This window comes from Euprymna scolopes, chromosome 37 (assembly GCF_053919585.1).
Source record: "Euprymna scolopes isolate OS-2025 chromosome 37, ASM5391958v1, whole genome shotgun sequence".
In the NCBI taxonomy this organism is placed as follows: domain Eukaryota; kingdom Metazoa; phylum Mollusca; class Cephalopoda; order Sepiida; family Sepiolidae; genus Euprymna; species Euprymna scolopes.
Window position 1 is genome coordinate 21859334 of NC_136518.1, and position 20965 is coordinate 21880298.

The window sequence follows — 20965 nt, forward strand, 5'->3', positions numbered from 1 at the left end:
TCTATTCTCGGGAATTTGAGACGATTATTAACAAGAAGCATATCTGTCTATGTTCTGCCATGGCGAAGCATAGACAATTTTTTTTTTTTTGTTTTAAATTTTAGTTTCATTTTTTCAGAAAATAAAATGTATTCTTTAAAAATAGTTAATGGATGCAAGTACAAATTCTGTTGGGAAATTCGTAGTTGATAACGTTTAGGGGGATTTACTCCATAGATTATGTGTCCATTATATATATATATATATATAAAGCAAGGTTTTACGCTATAATGAAGTAACTACTTTCCAAACCTTCATTACATATAATTAATACATCTACCCCAAATATAATACTGAAATTAACAGGGCTTGTTCATATGAAGACAATCATTTAAATCTTATTCCGTTTACAACATTTTGACATTCTTCAAATATACATTTTTGTCAATTTGTTAATTTTCTAATCTTTGTCAAACTTAGAACATGTATAGAATTTTTAACCAACCTCTTCATTGAATTCATGGGGTAAATTGTTCTCTTTGCGTCATTGTCATGATATTCTTAGTTATTATAACATCTGCTAAGAACTGAACATTCAATTTTCGGAAGATAATGCTTGATAACTAACGTTCTTAATAGTTATACTATGAGACAATTCTTGTATGAATTGTTAATTTTGATTTAATATGAAATATTACTTATATTGATATTTTACCCGGTATACATGTACACGATATTTCTTTTTGTACTATCTATATTACATTACATTACTTTTTGTACTGTTTACATTCAATTAATACAAATTATCCTCATTTTATAAATTCCGATATATAACAAAAAAATCTTCAGAAATTATTTTATTTCTATCTTAAAATAATACAATCTATGAATTCATTTTAATATTATAAATACGCATAAAATAAAAAAAAATATTTCAAACACTGACACTTCGAACGAGGTTTCACAACAGTTTTCTCATTTAAGATATTAAAATCTCTGACGGTGCTCACATGTGTACAAAGAGATCAACCTGCATGCTTTTTCAATCTGTTAATTATTGTAGGTGTGTTTCTCCACAAACAGAGGGGAGAGCATGCAGCCTAAGCCCGGATTTTCATTTAAAATGCATCAAGAAAAATAAACAACAGAAAACATGCAAATTTTCAGGAAGGACATCAGAATAAAGTTTTAGTAAACATTTAATTTTTTTTTAAATCATGCATTTTGCACCAAGAAACTAAACTGTGGTGTGACCCATCAAAAATCGTCACTCATGGAATCGTTAATAAAATTTACAATCCTTTCTACAATCCAACCAAATTTAATACAAATGCACTTTATCCTATGCCTGACATCTCCACGATGTTACAGCCATAAGTTTTCAACAGTCTTTTTTCATCGCTGTTCATACTTATGACGTTGTTCATTTGGCACAGTCTGATTTGGCCTGTGATGGCTTCTTCAGTTCAGGAATATGCTGGGACTTGTTTTGACAGACTTTCCTTTTAAGATAATCTCACATATTAAAATATGTAGGGCAACGATGCAATTAATGCGAGTACATCCGAGTTGTTTTTTTGTTTTTTTTTTTCTTACAAGTTATTTCAAATGAATACACTTCTTTTGCGGGACATATCAAGTAAAGTTAGATTATAATATAGTCTGTTCAAGATGACAACTCTTCATGAAGCGATCACCAAAGTGCCACTTCATATCATTAAACCGAAATAAAACAAAGATTGATGAACATTCACGAAGGAATCTTGGACAAATCAAGTATAGACTGAAATACATTTGTATCAAATATGGTTCAAATGCCGAGCAAGTTGCAAATTTTATTAATAACTGATACGTTTTTTGAGAGTCACTCTGTAGTAATAAGACAAGAACTGAGGATTGGCCACCCCTTCATTAATCATAAAAATAATTATTATATTCTTCTTAGATCATCCCGTAAGTTTTGTTGGGATTTAATTCTAACATTTAATAAGTGATGGAATTAAATAATAAAGTTGTCGATATAAGTAAGATTTAAATAATAGAATTAGAGAAAATTGGAGTAATCAACAGTAATTTTGATTAAATATTTTGTTTTAGTTATGAACCATCCTGATTCGTGAAAATTACTAAGTAAAAGAACAGTAAAAGAAAAATAACTATAATCAAAGTAAACAGGATTAGCTTGACAGCATCACAGATTTATACTAAATCAATTTTCATAACTGAAACGAAATATCGATCTAAAAGAATGGTGTGCTATTTAGTTTGTCTTATTCCTGTCTATATGAAATAATTATTAGCATGTCATTTTCCTGGTTTGATTTAATTTAATTAAATGCTATTCCCTGACAAACTTTTATAACTGAAACGAGATAACGCGAAAGAGAATGATTTTGTATCGATTTTCTGTTCTATTTGGTTTTATGCTTTGCCTAATTAGTTTATTCCAGGGGGTGGCGGTGGTTCAGTGGTTAACGACAGAGACTGACTCCTGGGTGCGCCAAGTATCCAGTTCATTCCACAGAAACACTTTCACTTAGGACGTTGGCAACCTTCACCTCGTCCCTCCTGTAAGTAGCCGATGTTTTTCTAGTAGAAATTCTAACCAGAAACATATCATAGAAATCAATGCCAACAACAGAATCATGTAATTCTTATGAACTATGTAAATCAGTCTTATTTCTGTCTATAGTTACACATTCTGTCAGATATTTATTCATGTACGTGAACTCGTTATAAACACTTATTTACAAACTGTTTTAACCAAGTTCCATAGAAACAATTGTTTATAAATAAGTTTTTCAAGAAAATATGAAATGTATCTGAATCAGTAAACCCTACATGATATGTAATTAAGAGCTTTAGTTGGTAATACAGCTACAATGTGATGATCCGTGCTAACTTTAAATCTACATAATATATGTGGATATATTAAATGATATTTTACAAAACAATTTAATTAACTTTCACTGTTTAAGTCTTTTCAGCGTGATAGCATTCAAGGAGCATTGAAGTATGTTTTAGGAATTATATAAAAATTAACTCCACAGTCACACTGACTCGAAATATTCAGTTTATGAAGAAGAATATCTGAATAAAAAAAAAACTTGCAAAAGATGGTTCACAAAGTTCACGATTGGAACATGAAAACCGATTGTAACATTCAGTTGAGTTTAATTTGGCTCATTTTTACGTCTGTATTGTCAAATGAAGAACTGATAATGAAGCTTTCCTCAAACCATAATTATTTGTATTCAGCTTCAACAACTTGGAAAGGTTCCTAAGTTTACAAAATGAGTTCCTGGTGAATTGTCAAAGGCAATTGCTTATAACTAGTGCTAGGACAACATCATATTCGAGTGTGTATCCGTTGATACATAATTTTATATAGAATGATGTGGTTCTCGGTTGATTAACTATTGCTATATGAAGTTTTGCAGGAATTTTTATTTTTCAAAAATACCATACATATAAACTTTATTTTATTCACGCAAGGTGTTTTAGGTACTTATATTCATTCCGGTCATGTGTACCCAAATAAAGATTCTGATTTGTCTGAAGCGCATCAATTTATGCAAACAACAACACCTCATATATCGCTTCAAATACCCAATTGTTTAAGTCTAGTTTTGCTTATAACTAGGGCTAGGACAACAGCATATTCTTTTCATTCGGGTGTGTATCCATTGATATATGCTTTTATATAGAATGATGTGGTTCTCGGTTGATTAACTTTGTCTAGGTGTGTTGGATATATACTAGTCAAAACAATGAAAAGAATATGCTGTTGTCATAGCCCTACTTATAACGAGTTGAAATCTTCAGACACGGCATTTTAATAAGTTCGGAGAGCAAACAATTTAATTACACATATAAAACCCACTAGTGATAAGAGTAGTAAATAATGTCCATCAGAAAAACATCTCATTTCAATAAGTGAGTTGTTTGTCCGATTTCATTTTCTCTTGAAAGCAAAGTCGATTCTCTAGCCGAACAATATGTAAATTAGGCAGTATTATCAGTTTCATTTCGTTTGAATTGTCTTATTTTTACCTTAACGTTTGCCTATCTGTTACATAAGCTAGAGTTTTGATATTTATATTTTAATATTACAAATGTTTATGCAGATAAATTTGGTACATGTTGGAAAATGACAGTGAAAATAACTTTTTAAACATAATATTAACTCATTAAAAGAAAGGTGTGACACTAAAAAGCAAATAAAACCTAAAGACAAATTTAACAGTTAAGTAACATCAGAGTAATAATTTAAATTTGGGCGAATCTATATTTCAAATAAGGAACAAATAGAGATGGAAGAAGAACATTTTATCATTCATGATTCATTCTTATAAACAGACTTATTATTGTATAGATTAATTAACATTAATATAACAGATTAATAAAAAATATACAAATATTTGTTAACCAATGCGAAAGATTACAATTAGGATAATTGAATAGACAATATAAAGTGCATGAAATATAAATGAAAGAATAAAAGACCTACTTTTGGTAACTACTCCTTCCAGGAATATGACATTCGGGTCATCAAATTGTCCCATAATGCTAGCTTCTGTTAAGAAATCCAATCTGTTCTTTTCTGTTGCTCCTGGTTTGAGAGTTTTGATAGCAACCGTCATGTCTGGTCGCCCAGGTACTCTCAGCTTTCCTTTGCACACGTCTCCAAATTCCCCTAGAAGTTGAGAAAGAAAAAACAATTGATGCGAATAATAGACATGATATAAGTTTTTTTTTTTTTTTACTTATATGTAGAACCTCAGTTTTTGAAAATAATTCGTTCTGAAAAATTAAAAAAAACAAAAACATTTTTCCAGTAAAAACAATTTTAAATGGATTAATTATGCATTTAATGGGTTTATATAAAAAATTATTAAAGATCAGTATACATTTTTTCAATACTAATCATTATGTACGACCACGTTATATCAAAAATATTCTCTGAACTGCTTATGTATTAAAAGTATTTTACTGAATTTTAATGCACAATTTGTAATATATTTTTTTTTATTTTAGTAGGTAGTTAAAATATAGTTTTTTAGAAAAAAAATTGGACAAACAAAAATCCAGATTTGGAATAAAAAACTTGGGAGTGGAAACTCCAAACAGATCTGTTTACATTCCATTAATCATTATGGTTTAGTTGTCAGCGTGATTTAGAAATCAAGACGTTGTTAGAAAACCAACTCTTTTTTTCTTCAAAATCCAAATAGTCCCAGTTCATAGATGTTCACTACCTACGATCCGACTGTATATGTAAATATTAAGTATTTTTATTTTTAATTCAACAATTTGGACAATTTTTTAAATGTATTTCTCAATATCTAATTGATATGAAGTTTTTCGTTGCACACTGCAAAGTAAATCTATAATATACCAACCTCCACCAAGGACTGATTCTATGGTGATGTGAGATGAATCTATTTCTCTGGTGAATTCCCTGACTGCTTGGTTAGGGTCTTCGTATGTATGAGGATCGATGTATGATCTAATAGAGCCTGGTGGTTGAAACAATGGTACAGTCACTGGAAAAGAAAGAAACATTCAACATTTAATGCAAAGATAAAATCAATAACCAGAAAGAGACATCAGCTGCACTTATCTACATCTAAAAAAAAAAAAAAAAAAAAAAAAAAAGAAAAAATGTGCAATAACGCACCCAACCCAATTTGCAGATACACACACACACATATATATATATATATATATATATATATATATATATATATAACTAAAATTTGCCGATAACTAATTTTTTTTTTAATTTTCAATATTCATAATTTTCAAAATTTCAGTCTACTTTACGGAAAATCAACTCTGTAGTTATTTAGGTCTGTTGAAAACGATCAGTTTTATGATAAATTAAAGAGTAGTTTCCATTTTAGCCAATGGTAAGATTATATATTTGGTTCATATCTCTCACAATTACAGAAATGACCGTAATACAGGATGTCCCAAAATAAACCTATTTTGAAAAATAAATTAGCATTCAAATAGATGATTGATTTAGGATTATCCTGTATATATCTGATAAAATTTGAATATGGCATTGCCGATTCCATTGGCAGCAACAGTAAATATTAGCCGAATGAAACTTACTTAATGTTCTTTTAAGGTCTCATCATTGAACATATATAACTTATTGATATTTTCAACAGACTGAAAAAATGTATTTTTGCAGATTTATTTTATCAATTTAAGGTAAATACTAATAATTTTCTGAATTATAAACAAAAATTAAAATTTTATAAAGTATTAGATTGGAGGTTATTCTCATATTTCCCTTGAAAATCTTTTAAAATAAAAAAGGGAAATTTGTCCAATACGTTATTTAAAATTTTGCCCTTATCATCGTGTTCAAAAATTCATAATAGTTAATTAGTTTAAGAGAGAATCTTGTACAGCCAAAATCATGTAAAACATACATAATATTATGTAAACAAAATTAAAAGCAATTGTTTTATGTTAAAGGTTAAACAGAACAAATTACCTGAAATTAGTGGTAAGTTAATTAGTATTTATATACAACTTTACATCAAGCCAAAAGCGAATTCATCAATTTAAGGTCCAAACATTAACAAAAGAAAATGCAAGAAAAAACGGATATTTTTGCACAATAACACACAAACTGGAAGCTCAAATTATATTTATTTATTTTTTTAATTTACAAAACTTGAAAGTAAATTACTTTTTTAAATTTTCCAAAGAGAAAAAAGCATTATCGGAATCAATAAAACAACAATGGCCGTAGATAAAAGGAAAATTATTTAGTTGAAAATCAGCAAAAAAAAAAAAATGGTAAAAAAATAATAGCAGTATTAACCACCAGTTGTGCTGAATAGAAAAGAACAAGAGAAATCTACATTGAAAAAAACATAATAGTGAGTTCTACAAAATAATGCATGAAGAATAACAAAAGAATTCATTAATTATAATTGATGTAGTAATTGTGTGTTTACTCTCGGGTTTTGCTGAAGACATAAGACACGAAATACAAATACACATTTTATTTTTTGTTAGGTTATAAACTTTACCATGAAAAATGGATACAATTTTGGTAAGAAAACTGATATTTCACATCAAAAAAATTTATTTTTGTAATATATATTTTTTTTAATTTCACTGTAGCTGAATTCAGAAAATATGTCTTTTTTGCAAATGGTTATTTCAAAATTTTCGTTTCACAAACCTTTTATTGTTTCTACACTTTTTGCAACAGATATTTCTTGGAATTTTTATCCAATGAATTGTTGTATAAAATACTGCTACAATGATATTGATATTCTCAGTTATTTATGAATTAGCATGCGATATATATATATATAACTAATGCATTAAAAATGGTGCTGATCCACATATGTATATACACGTTTATTCAAGCGATTTATTCTGATAAAATGTATTTTGTAATGTCATCATTTTATTAGATAATACCAGAATTTATGTCCTAATTTTAATTCTCTGGGATTTAATAGTGAGAATGATTACGAATTATATATTAGTAATATTTTCTTAGTCTTGTTTAATATATATATATATATATATATATTAGTCTTGTTCCCAAATTTATGCATGGATAGCATTGTATCTGACGAAACGTTATTTGATAATGATTGGCTAAATTTTTCTTCTTCCAATATTTAGTGTGTATATATATATATATATATATATATATATATATATATATATATATATATATATATATATATATATATATATATACAGAGAGAGAGAGGAGACAGATTAAAATTTATTAGGTGTAGATTGCTTAAAAACTTTAAAAGAAACATTCAAGGCAAGTTGGAGTTAGAAAATTATTATCCTGCAGCAACTCGAAATATTCTCTCTGCTTAAGTCCAAATGAAAGAACATCGAAAAAAAAAAAAAAGAAAAAAAATGGTTAACAAATTTCAAAAATTAAAATTTTGCTCTTGATTAAAAATGATCTGAATATCGTGCTGAGTCTGTAAAAGAGTTCCTAGTGGAATCAGTTAAAAAACACTTTGTAGAATCCCACAAAGATTTACCAATGACTAGTGTTTCTCGTTATCCTCAACAACAATCAAAAGTTCCTTAGCTTGTTAAAAAAGAAAGGAAGTGTAAATTGTGAGATGAGATATGATCTATAAATATTATTTAGCTTCATTATACTGTCACATTTATTTTAGAGAATTTACATTTGAATAGAACTTATGGGCTGGCCTTAGAGATTAGCATGTATATGTCTTTATAAACCGTATCCATAAATGAAGTGTTTGTGCTGTAAAGTAGATTTTGGTTTATTATACTATATTAATAAATTATTATTTATTTGTAAGTTTTTAGTGTCTATCTATTATTATATGTTTTTAAGTATAAAGTTAGAAATACTTGAAAATGTAATCGAGAGACTAGTCATGAGTTCTGGAACTAATTAACAAAGTTAGGTTGCGCTGTATTTTCTTATCCATTAATCTAAGGTGAAATAATTATTTATAAAAAATATCAAACCAATGTCAGTACAAATATTGTATCATGTTTTTAATCACATGAGTTAATTAGTAACAAAACATAAATATATATGCATTTTTAAATAACATGAACACAGTTTTAAATCAAAACCTTTCACTGGTTTACATAAATAATTGTTTTAAGACGAGCATTCTTTTAATTGTGTGATGAATTCAAATGTCAAAAACATTTGCTCTATCACGTCTACTTTTTATTTCACATTTTCTAGTTTCACTAACATGCTTCTTTCTTTCTTTTTTTTTTAAATAACCCAGCTAACAGATAAAGCATGCCAGTCATGGAATGATGAATAAACATTTATTTTTTGTAATTCAACCATATTTCACACAAATAATCTCCAATCTTTGCATAATTTGTCCACTAAGTTATCATCATTAATGTCCAACAGTTTTTATTTTATATATTATTTAATTGGAATTCATTATTAAGATGAGTATTATTTATTAATTTGTTTATTGCGGACTATTATCCATGAAAGCCAGAGGAATAGCTGGCCGAAACCTCGTGAAACAACTAAGAAAGATGAGGATAATAGTCCGCAATAAATAAATAAAGTCTTTATTTTATTAAACTACTAGCAAGCCGTCCGGCGTTGCCCGGTCGTAAAATACGCATAAATATTATATTTTAATTTACAGAAACTGAGACAAGGGCATGTGAATATGATGTTTTTCTAAACAGTTCACTCATTGTAAGTAAAAAAACTCAAGCTGAGATCGAACCAAAACCTAAAGATAATGAGTGAAGTACGATAACCATTAGATTATATAGACACGATTTTAAGTGTTTTCAAACCTACTTATTCTTACCATAAGGAAACTCATGTTTCGCGACCGGACATGTGCAGTCGTAAAACAGTTAACAAACTGATAAAAATCTAATGACCCACTCCGAGTAATATTTTTTTAATTTTTAACCCTTAGCTGCATTTATTTTCAGATGAAAACAGATTAAGACTTTTTCCACATGTTTGATTATCCTATATACTAAATATCAAGTCTCTAGACCAGAAATCCGTTGAGTATATAGGTTGAGAAATGCTCTCACATTCTCTCTTTTATAGATAAATAATTCAGACACTCTCCTTCGTTTGAAGTTACGGTTAGTGTAAGGAAAGATTCATTTTTGTTTTAATGGCCCTCTCTAATGCAGAAATAGACTTAAATTATTTATTAAGCAATTGCTGGTATTATGGTTTTCTGAGTATAAAGCCCCATTCAGAATGAAACTAACTGAGGAATCTATCACCAAATTGTCCCTGTATAAAATTGAACAGCATTAAAACAACGATTGTCGAACCTTTTTGACTGAAACCTACTAGACTCTTCAGGCATAGCCTGGAGTTCAATTGTACTAAACATGGTTGGATTGCAGAAAAAGCTGTCAATTTTATTAACAATTTCATTGATGGCATTTTTAGTAAACCATTACAATACTTTAATGTCATACAATATTTAGAAAAAAAATTCATATTACATATAAACAAATATAAACAACTAAAAACTACTATAATTCCTATAATACAATATATATACACATGGTACTGCAGACACGTTCTTTTTGTCAAGACATTTAATTTATAGAATTACTTACATATACACGTGGAAGTTTGTTTAAAGGAAAAACTTAAAAAGTAATAAGCAAATGGCAGACTAGTTAGAAAAAGAGCAATTAACACAAAAACATGCTTATTTGTAATCTATATTTCATATAATTCTGAAACCTTTACTATGAAAAAGTTTCATAACTGAAACGAAATAGCGAATCAATGTGTTAATTTTTCTTGTTCTAGCGTGTTTTCTTTTTTGTTACAAATTACAGCCTGCATGTATAAATTCGATGTTGTTTTAATTAAGAAACCATATATGAGAAAGTTTCATAATTTAAACAAGATAGCTAATCAATAATATAATCTTAGTTTTTCATGTTCTAACTAGTCTGTTCTTTGCTTATTTTCTTATTTTGGATGAACTAACATACATACGTACATAATTATGCAGTTAAGTAAGGAATAAGAATGCATGTGGTATCTGAACTCAACACATTCAAATTAACTTATGTAACACTTATGTATATACTTGTATCAATTTTTTGTGTGAACCAGTGTACTAATATCACGAGCACATAGTCAACATTTCTAGTCAGCTAAAAGACTTTCTGAAATATATGAAAACATTAACAACATCATATTCAAAAACAACAACGAAAAGAAAGTTAAATTGTCAAAACAAAGCCTGGAATTAAACATGAAAAGAATGAAAAAGAATTCGGCGAATTTCGATTTATAAAATATATTTAGATATATTTTATTAAATGCTTTTGACTTACGGTTTTATAGCAGATAAAAGAAATTAAGACCAAAAACAACACAAAAAGCAGAGTGATATAAGTTTTGAATACTTATGGAGTGGATTTTAAAATAATTTTTTGCCGTTTTATTTTGAAATTTATCACCATTTTCCCCCTTTTATATGTTTATATATATATATATATATATATATATATATATATTAGGATAGAATACAAATTTTTGTACATACTTACATACAAATGTTTAATGTATCCACAGTAATGAAGTATTAAGCAAAGAACTAACTAATATGAAAAAATTAACAATCCTACATTCTTTCAATCAATATTTAATTTTCGTTTTTCGTGGTATTCTTGATAAAGTTTAATAATTGAAACAAAATAGCAAGTTAAATAAAAGTAGGATTCAGTATTAAATTTCCATGTTAGTTTGTACTTTGCATAATTACATTTTTACCTATCTATACTGAGTTTCTGTTCAATAGATATTCCTTTAAAAACTTTTATATATAACCTATATGGGGGGAAATAGTCGTTTTAAAAGTATGTTTATAAAGTTGTACATAAAATAATTATAGTTTCCAAACTAAAAGTTCCCTGGCATGTATTTTCATGTTTTATTTATTTTATTGACATTTATTAAGTATTCCCATCTCTTCTGCCCGAATTTTAATTCAGAAATAAAAGTGGGGACGTCTAATGGAACTAAACAATATCTATACATCATTAATAATTTGTATCTTAAAAAGATAAAATTTTCAGTTAAAAGCCCTTAAATACCCTCAGATACTATCGTATTTCAAGATAAAAAAATGTCTTACGAGTTTTAAAATAGATAACTCAACTACTGAAGCTATATATTTTGGCTTAAAAATGTGCAGAAGACGGTTTACAAAATTCTGTAATGGAAATTTCGCTTTTAAAAATGAAGACCAAGCATGAGTTTGATGGACTTTCTACAGCATCATTTTAAAGAATTCAACTTCACAAAACTTCATTGCGTACTCGTTTTCAAGCCTAGAAACAAGTTTATATTACTGAAGATGTGTAGCCGAACCCTCGTGGTGAGGTTAAGCAACTGACTTCTGGTCTTTTTCGAAACTGTGGCTCGTGATATCTAGTCGGCCGGGAGCTACAGATGACGATGAACAGTTGTTTGGTTTCACAACTGATACTACACAGTATTCTTCTAAATAATACCACAAGGTATACCACTTCAAACTCAAGTGAACGTCCCGATTCGTCTTCAAAAATGCAATTTCCATTTGAGAATTTTGTAAAACCATTTCTGTGTTTATTCCGGAACAGTTGAGATTTAAATGGGATGGGATAATTTCAATTTTTTTCCTAATTACGATAAAATTAGATTCTATTTTAAATTTTTAATTTTACTTTTTAAATCTCTGAATATTACGCTATGGAGTTTTTCTTTATCTTTGTAATACGTGCATATATTTTTTGCAAATGTAAAAAATGCACATGATTTTTGGAATAATTTTATTATTTCTAGTTTCAAATCAATAAGTATTTATCATTTTATAATTACTATCAACAATCGAAAATTATATTTAATAAAAGAAAACGAAAAATTTAAACGAATCATTTTTGGCATCGGAAAATACACAAAAGGCATCCAATTCTGATTCCGACACTAAAAAGTCGGATTTTTCTGATTCCCGATTCCAAAAAAATTCCAGACTATGTATGAAAGGATCAGCGAGTGATTATATATATTATTTAGTTCTATTAGACTTTTCCATTTGCAATTAAATTTCATGGAATTAAACATAGAACAGAAAGTATGGGCTGGATTGCTATTTTAGAGAGAAAGAAATGCATAGTGAACACAATGCTGAAATAAATCAATTATATAACAATATTTGAAATGTGTGAGTTGTTCTGTCCGTCTGTCAGCAGATGTTGTACTGTGATTGCTGTTGAGAAAATAGGTAAAAAGCATGCACTGAAGAAGAAGTGTTCTACATCTGGCAAAACCTAATGGAGTCTGGACCGAGAAAAAAGAGTGATAGATGACAAAGCATGAAGGATAGAGAGATAGTGATATATGAAAGATGTCAAAGGATGAGAATAGAAAAATGTTAGCTGGCTAGCCTAAGTTTTGTGTGTGTTTTTTTTTTTAATTTTTGAAGGGGGTAGATTTTCTGTGGGGCATGGGGGCAGCTGAGTGCACTATAGTAGACTCACGTTTTTCACCCTTCTGGTCAGCCCATATTAAACGTCTTAGGCCTAAAAAGCAAAATAAAAAAAAGAGAAAAAAAGACATCACTTAGATGGAAGATGACAGCCGAGAGAGAGAGAAACTGAAAACAAAGACATAAAAAATTATTTGTTAAAACTATTTTTGAATTTTAAATGAAACCATTTTTTATAAATAATTCTTCTTACTCGAGGACTGGATTATTTATTTTTTATATGGGGATTTTTGTTTATTTTTAATAGGCAAAAATCTTAATGGAAAAAATAATTTATAAACTATGTACCTGATGTTTTTCGGATAGAGATGTATAAAAATGTTAGTTTTTACAAATAACTACCTGTATTTACTCGGCGTTGCCTCAAACTCATTTTACTCTAATTATGGCTTTGCTCATTGTTCACTTTTGAATAAAAGAACGTGAAGAAATTTAAGTCATTAAAAATTAAAAAAAAATATTAAAACAGTTTTCAAGTATCTCAGTTGTTCGAAAATTTTAGAACCCATTTTTCCCATTGTTGGTTCTCTTTATTTTCTTGCAAGAAAATATTTACATGTTGGAAAAATTCGATGAATTCCAAGAAACCGAATTTGCAATAAAATTTATTGGAGATCTTACAAAATATTTAAATTTAAATCCAATAAATGCTTTCAAGTCTTTTAGTATTTTTATCTTAATTCAATAAATTGAGGCTCAGAACTACAATTATCAAATCAGCAAATATGCACAGAGAGAGGGCCCTAATTATGTGACAAATGCAGAGAGGAAGAAACTGGTTAAGATTATGTACTTATTCTCTGGAGTGAGAAAAGGGTAAGAAATAAGTGATTACTTATTAAAAATTCGTTCACTCGCGTACGAAGTAATCGTGAAATTTTACCTTGCCTCATTTGAGTTGAGTATTTCTCTTTAATAGGATTTCTAAAATGTTCATTGAAGCAGTATATGTTAATAATTTTTATTTCATTTTATTTTACTAAACAACCAATTAATAATAAAGTGTACATCTGGTAAAAGTGAGAAAAACTAGATTACATAATTAATAGAGATTAAAACTACCATAAATTTAAAAGTATATTAGAACTTGACAAATACAGTGCTAAAATATAGCAAGTGTTTTAAATTTTTAGAATATGAAGTTTTGCAGGAATTTTTATTTTTCAAAAATACCATACATATAAACTTTATTTTATTCACACAAGGTGTTTTAGGTACTTATATTCATTCCGGTCATGTGTATCCGGATAAAGATTCTGATTTGTCCGAAGCGCATCAATTTATGCAAACAACAACACCTCATAGTTCGCTTCAAATACCCAATTGTTTAAGTCTAGTTTTTATGGATTATGTAATTTAACAGAATGATTAAGCCTTAAAAATGGATTATTACCTTGTTAAAAATTTTGCAGAAAAGGATTTAAATTTATGGACGTTATGTTTCAGATATTTTTCAGATGAGGATTGATGACTTAGATAATTCGGAATACTATTTCAATCTCGATTATTATATTCAGCATATCGGCTGATGAAACCTCCAACCTTTTTCATGTGCATCTTTAGGACATTTTAACCTTCTAATTTAACTTGAAGAATCTTTATGTTGATCCCGAGAAACTATGCAGAATTTGGAACTGAGCCTTTTATTGAACAGAGTTAAACACCAGGGTCGATTTTTAATGTGGAGAAAAGGAGGAAAAATTTTAAATTGTCTCAGTCGTGAAGGATATCCCCTCTACTGCGAGAGAACAAGAAATTCAAGCGCAGCATCAGAAGAACAGATATTACACTTTGATCTTGGCTAGCAGGCCAAGAAATCTCTTATGGTATGTAATACCGTGTTAATGTGAAAAATATACAAAGCTGAAAAAAAACCTTGACATTATTGGCATGGCATAATATGTAGAGACACTAAAGAGTTGGGTATGGCTGATCATATGAGGGAACCACCCAACTTTGTGGGACGAAGTTAAAATTATAGACAGAATGATTTTGGGGCGTAAAAAAATCCCCTAAATCAGCGCAGGTGCTGGGCGATAATGACCTCCAAAATAAACCTAGTATAGAATGGATTGCAATGTGGGAAGTAATAGCTCTGAAGAATTAGAACAAGTAAATAAATAATCGTAGAAAAATAATTCTACACACCGAGACAAAATTGTAACCATGCCAAAATTTATACTAAAATTGTTTGCATGGACGGTATTTAATAGTTAAGAGTATTTGTAACCAAATATTTATGATAGCCTTCTGAAGGTTGGAAATTCTTACATCCTTACAAAAGATAATAAAAACTAATAACATAATTTAACATTTATACCCGTTTATAGCAGACAGAATGAGGACAATCCGCCTTTGGGAATTAAATAAGGAGTTGAAATATAAATTATATACAATTTCCAAATTTCGGCATAAAGATTCTCCAAATGAGACTCAAAATTTCAAAAGTTTGAAAAGCTGCACCTGAAAATGATTAAAGATTTCATCAGTAAAAGCGTTGTAAATATAATAATCGAATTTTTGAATAATAGTCTGAATAAGCCTCTCAATAAAAGTTGAACTATTTGGATCTGAAAATGATATTTTTGCCTATGAATAAAAAATATTGCGGTAGTCAATTTTTATTTATTTTTTTTGCAAGTTGGACAGCAACTGACTTTGCTTCGTTCTTGTAGTCGGAGATTGTTACCATTTGATCCCTGCGTGGGGAGGTAATGTCTATGATGCACCCATGAGTGGAGGAGAAAACCTTGTGTGGACCACCTGAGAAATGAGCCACTGTTATTGTATTCATTCCAACAAGAACCATGGAAGGTAGATTCGAGACAAAGAAAAAGAGAAAAGAGAAGGAAAAAAGAGAAAAGACGTTAGTGAATGAAATGTGAAACCGTTAGTAAAAAAGCAATTGAAAATAGAAATAATCGGCATTGGCAAAGCTAACAGACCACAACATCTGAAATCGTTTTGCGATGATATAAAAAATGATTTTTTTTAATGAGAAAAAGAAACTTATTAATGCACCTATTATTCACCCAGACGGTATTTTTTTTTTTTTTGCCAAAAAAAAAAAAACAGTGAAAAAAAAAATCCTAAAAGAAAAAGTAAAAGTGCACTTTTGCAGCCGGATATGAACTTTAAAATATACAGTTTTTCAGAAAAACATTGAAAATATTTTTTTTTGTTAAATAGTCGTTTGATTTACAAATATTATAATTTTTATGATAAGTACTAGCAAAACAAAAATAAATTTTAGTATATATTCTCCATTTATTTTTTTAGCATTTTTATTCGTGACTTAGAATGAATTTTCTATTTTCTTTTTACTTTAATAGTAACCGAAATAAATCAGTGTCTACTCTGATATTATATGCATAGATTTTTTTTTAAATGTGCTTATTTTAATTCAGTATTTTGTATGCCTATCTCAAATTTGCTTTAGAGAGATCAACATTCGTCTTTCTATTTTGACTGTATATCGCCAGCATTCCTTTTTTACTCAGTTAATCTGGAAATATATCTCATTAAATTTGCTTCCGGTGTACAAGAATAACTATAGTAATAGATCTGAAAGTGAAATTAAAAACTTGCACCCCTTGCCTTAATTTAGGAATTGAAGGTTAAATATCGATAAGCTCTAAATATTAAAATCAATCGGAAATAAGAACTTAATTTTTAAGATAACAGACCAATATGTGTCCGGCGAAACTGGATTTCGTATGTACATTAGAACAAAACTATTGAAATCAAAGAAAACTGACTCGACTATCTATAGCACATAACGAAACGCTTGCCGTTGCTTATTCGCTCCTAGAACTGCAATCCACATCCAATGCCAGAGACCATGTTTGCAGCCAACTAATATATATATAAAACAGAAATGGGCACTATTTTCTTTCTATTTTCTTTCAATCGATAATATGAAAACATCTGTTAAATATTTCTAAGAATTTCCTATCACTACTCATTTCATGAGAGCATTGTTTTTGCAAGCATAGAAAAGGTCAAGTACTTTTAGACTTACTAAGAAAATTAAAATATCGAATCAATATTTTCTTTGTTCTACAGTGTAATAATGTGAACAATGGAAATTTATTTGTTTTATTTTATCTGCAGAAAATAGATATTAATAAGGAAAATAATTTATAACATTAATATTTTTTAAATACTTGGCAATGTTAATCCAACGTTTCTCTGTGGACCTAGTCGTGTAAAGATGACAAACAGATTTTTAAAGATTTCAAATATAAAACGCAAGTTTTTTTTCCAAGAACAGAGGAAATAGCCATTATCTGTTTTTATTTAAGAACATTAAGAGTAAATTTGAGATAGTACAGGCTAATCCCTAAAAATTGTCATCCATGAAATCGTTAAAAATTTCACAATCAAACCTGCAATCAAACCATACTTTGTAGCTATACATTTCATTTTATACTGGAGTTTTAATCATGCCCAAAAATCTTGGTTTTATTGATATTCAATGATACGCTGGGACACTTTAGTGATCGTTTCATCAGTAGGAAGTGGGATCATGTATGCCAAGCAAAGAGCATGTCAAAGTTATTGATGTAATACGAAAGTTCGCTAATTATTCAACAGAAATAAAACCAAGACTGTTGGACATCCATGGTTGAAAATTGGTGGACAATTTCGATATATGCTTGCAGAAAGAATAATGTATTTTAGCAACAATTGCATCGATGACATAGTTTGCAGGTTAAGAAGTCCTTGCTATTGAAACCGGCTTGCTTGTCTGGTGAAGAAAGGGAAACAATTTTAATTTGTCTATTTAAAAGATCTGAAATTAAATATTGGAAAAAGCATAGTTTTTTTTTTCTTTTTGCATTGCAAACAGAATTGATGAGTTTTGCTGAATGTTTAGGAATTAGGTATCATCCGTTATAGCACATAGTTCATAGCTGAAGATACAGATTAGAAAATATCTAACTCAAAATAAATATCCTATAAGGAGTGCGAGTACAAATAAGCTCGTTTTAAACAATTGGTTAAAAAGAAAAACAGCATTTTTGTTAATAGGTTAAAAAGCAATAAATAAAAATCAAATGAAGCAAAAAGGAAATAAAATAGCATTAAATAGGAATTTTGTTAAATTATTAATAATTAGGCATACATAATTGTTTTATTGTTACAGCATTTCGAATGTTATCCTTTAAGGCCTCCTTCAGATATCTTGTGTTAACCATCTGAAATGCTCAACTGAAAGCCATGAGATTAGTACATATTGGCTTACCTCTAGGATTATGGAACATTAAAGTAATATATTTTATTAACCGATGCCCTCCCCTAAATTATACAAAACAAAACAGCGCATCAATATTGCTATAAAGTTAGATATGTATATTTTTTTTATATATTTGTATGGGCCGGATTCATAAACTAGTTAATTGATAATTATGAATTTTCGAACACAGGTATTAAGCATAAGAGTCGTAATATATAAAATATTTACGTTACGTTTTATGCACACGAGTTGAAAAAAGGTGAATATAAATACAATATCTCATTTGAAAAGTATTTCAGATCATCTTAAGCAAGATTCAATGAATTTTATGTTCACATTTAAAAAAATAAAGACCTTACATTTTAGAGATAATCTAGAATCCAAATAATCTAATTCGCTTTGATCAAAATTAGAAATAATGATTCCAGACAAAGCTTAGAATCATTATAACCCGATTTTAATCTTCATAAGGACCGGGGAGAGCATAACAGTGGTGTAAAACTTCTGGATTAGGAATGTATTTTCCCCGTCCTGAGACGGGTATTTTTCTAAAATATAAATTTATTTTAGGATTATACTATACTAAATCAATGTCCTATGCATTGAACACACGTTTCAATTTTAGCCATGACACACCAGGTAACGGATATATTTTAGGCGTGTTTAGTTTATGGCATATTTACCCTAATCGTGCGATTTAATTTTGAATCCAGTCATTTTGGTAAATATTTTTATGCTTCAAGTTCTTAATATTTGAAAACAATAGATCAATTTGGTTTATGAATAGTTTGTAGATAAATTTACTTTGGGAATAGTCTCGAATTAATACATTCTATGTGACCAAGTGATGGGACTTCAGTGTAGACCTAAGAGTCATGATAATCCAAGAGTGACTGAACTCTTAAACCACTTTTATAAGGGTCTCATCACTGGACTCCGATTCATGTTATATCCTTTTTGGCTAGGATCAAAGTGTAGTATATGACCAATGACGCCCATTTTCCTACACTTCCGATTGACCGTGTGCCTAATTTGCTTAAAATTAGGAAACTATTTTTTTTAATTTTACAAATAAATAATTCAAAGTGTAGTAACTGTTCTGACATTGAACTTCTGTTCTCAATGAATGAAGGAAAATATTCTAGACTGAATCTATTTTTATTTTTTCACAATCTTGAGTTCCGTCTGTAGGAAGACGAGTTTTATCCACATTATGAACCAAACGTGTATCTAACACTTCCTTTGTGTGGGGGCAAGGAAATAGAAGCCTTTAGATGTAACTCTAGCAGATAAGACCACTACAACTCTGAATGCCCTTAGAGCAGTAGAACTGAAGGCCTATTTTACACCTCATCAGATACAGATCTGTGTCAGATGTAGGTAGGGGCTTAATAGAGAGAACTTATGTATTTGATAGAGTTGGCAAATAGGGTAGGTGGAAGAAAATAAGTAAAAATGACTGAGAAGAATTTCTGAGACATTTTAACTATTTTTCGATGGTGATGTGGGAGGGGGAACCTTGACCAACGCTTTGATTCAGGTTTAGTTTCCAGAAGAATATATTTTAGGAATTTAAGTTGAAGATAAAGCGTACTAGTGGGGCCCATGGAAATTCAAAAGCTGTATTCTTCATCTCTTGTATATTGCTATAGTTCCTAAAAATATTTTTATATTTTTCCAAATGGAAACACACTTATCTTAGTAGTCTGGTTAATCTAGTTCAAAAATATGCCTAATTATGAGAGTCTATCACAAAAATCCTTGACGTTTGGTGTGAAGGCAAACCTCACAATATTTTTGTACTATTTTTAGACAGAATGCATATAAAATTTTATTCAAGCTTAAGATCTAAGAAATTTCTTAGTTCAAGTTCCATATTCGATAAAAAAAAAAAAAAGCGATAAAAAGGCGACATGAGATGAAATTTAAAAATATTTCTTCTTCGATGATCGGGCGGTAGTATCTTTTTGAAAAGGAGATGAAAGGTGATGGCGTACCTACGCACATGAAATTATTTTAATGTATTATTATATAGGTAAAAGAAATTCTAAAACCTTGGATGCAAATCTGTAGTAACTGTGAACAGGAAGAAATATAGGAGTTTGTAAAACTATGGTAATTCTTTTATCTCAAAAATAAATGTCGTTAATTGTATTTTTTTTTCTTTTAAAGGGGTTGAGCAGGATCAAAGAGTAATCCAGCGAAAGGGTGAGTGTGTGTGAGAGAGAGAGAGAGAGACAAAAAAAAATTAAGAGGTGAAGGCGGTTAGATAACTGCGGTAATTTTATCAGGGTACTTACTTCCCCCGTTTATTTGTGTTTCCATCGGCGGACACTGAATAACTGGGGGGAGAAAAAAAAACAGAAATAATAATAAAGGAACAACACGAAGACCTGAGAAAGGAACGTAGCAATTCAAAGATGAATGCGGAAGCGAGCAGGCATGCGGACAGCCAAGACAAAAAAAAAATGGAGCCGTAAAGAAACAAATAAACAAACAAAAAGATGAAGAGGAGAAAAGAAATCGCGAGCAGCGTTTGCCATACGCAGGCATGCATATACGCAACGAAAGAACAAATTCTAGATTCCAAAAAGTGGAATTACTTTATTAAATTGGAACCAAATTAAATATGGCATGGAACCAACTGAAGACGAATGTTCTAAATTCCACTTGGAAATTTGAATAGAATGTT

General features: G+C 29.3%; 1 protein-coding gene across 8 annotated transcripts in view; it reads right to left on the bottom strand.

Annotated features, from left to right (window-relative positions):
* LOC145261109 (ephrin type-B receptor 2-like) overlaps positions 1-20965 on the bottom strand; it is a 320628-nt gene that overhangs the window by 21884 nt on the left and 277779 nt on the right. For 2 of the 8 annotated variants that reach the window (XM_080119326.1, XM_080119327.1), the window contains exons 11-14: positions 20574-20615; positions 13027-13068; positions 5382-5525; positions 4490-4675 (exon numbers count right to left, since the gene is read on the bottom strand). In XM_080119326.1, coding sequence (XP_079975452.1) covers positions 4490-4675; positions 5382-5525; positions 13027-13068; positions 20574-20615 — 414 coding nt within the window. The remainder of the gene's footprint in view (positions 1-4489; positions 4676-5381; positions 5526-13026; positions 13069-20573; positions 20616-20965) is intronic. The other 6 variants (XM_080119329.1, XM_080119331.1, XM_080119328.1 and 3 more) reach the window with 3 other exon arrangements.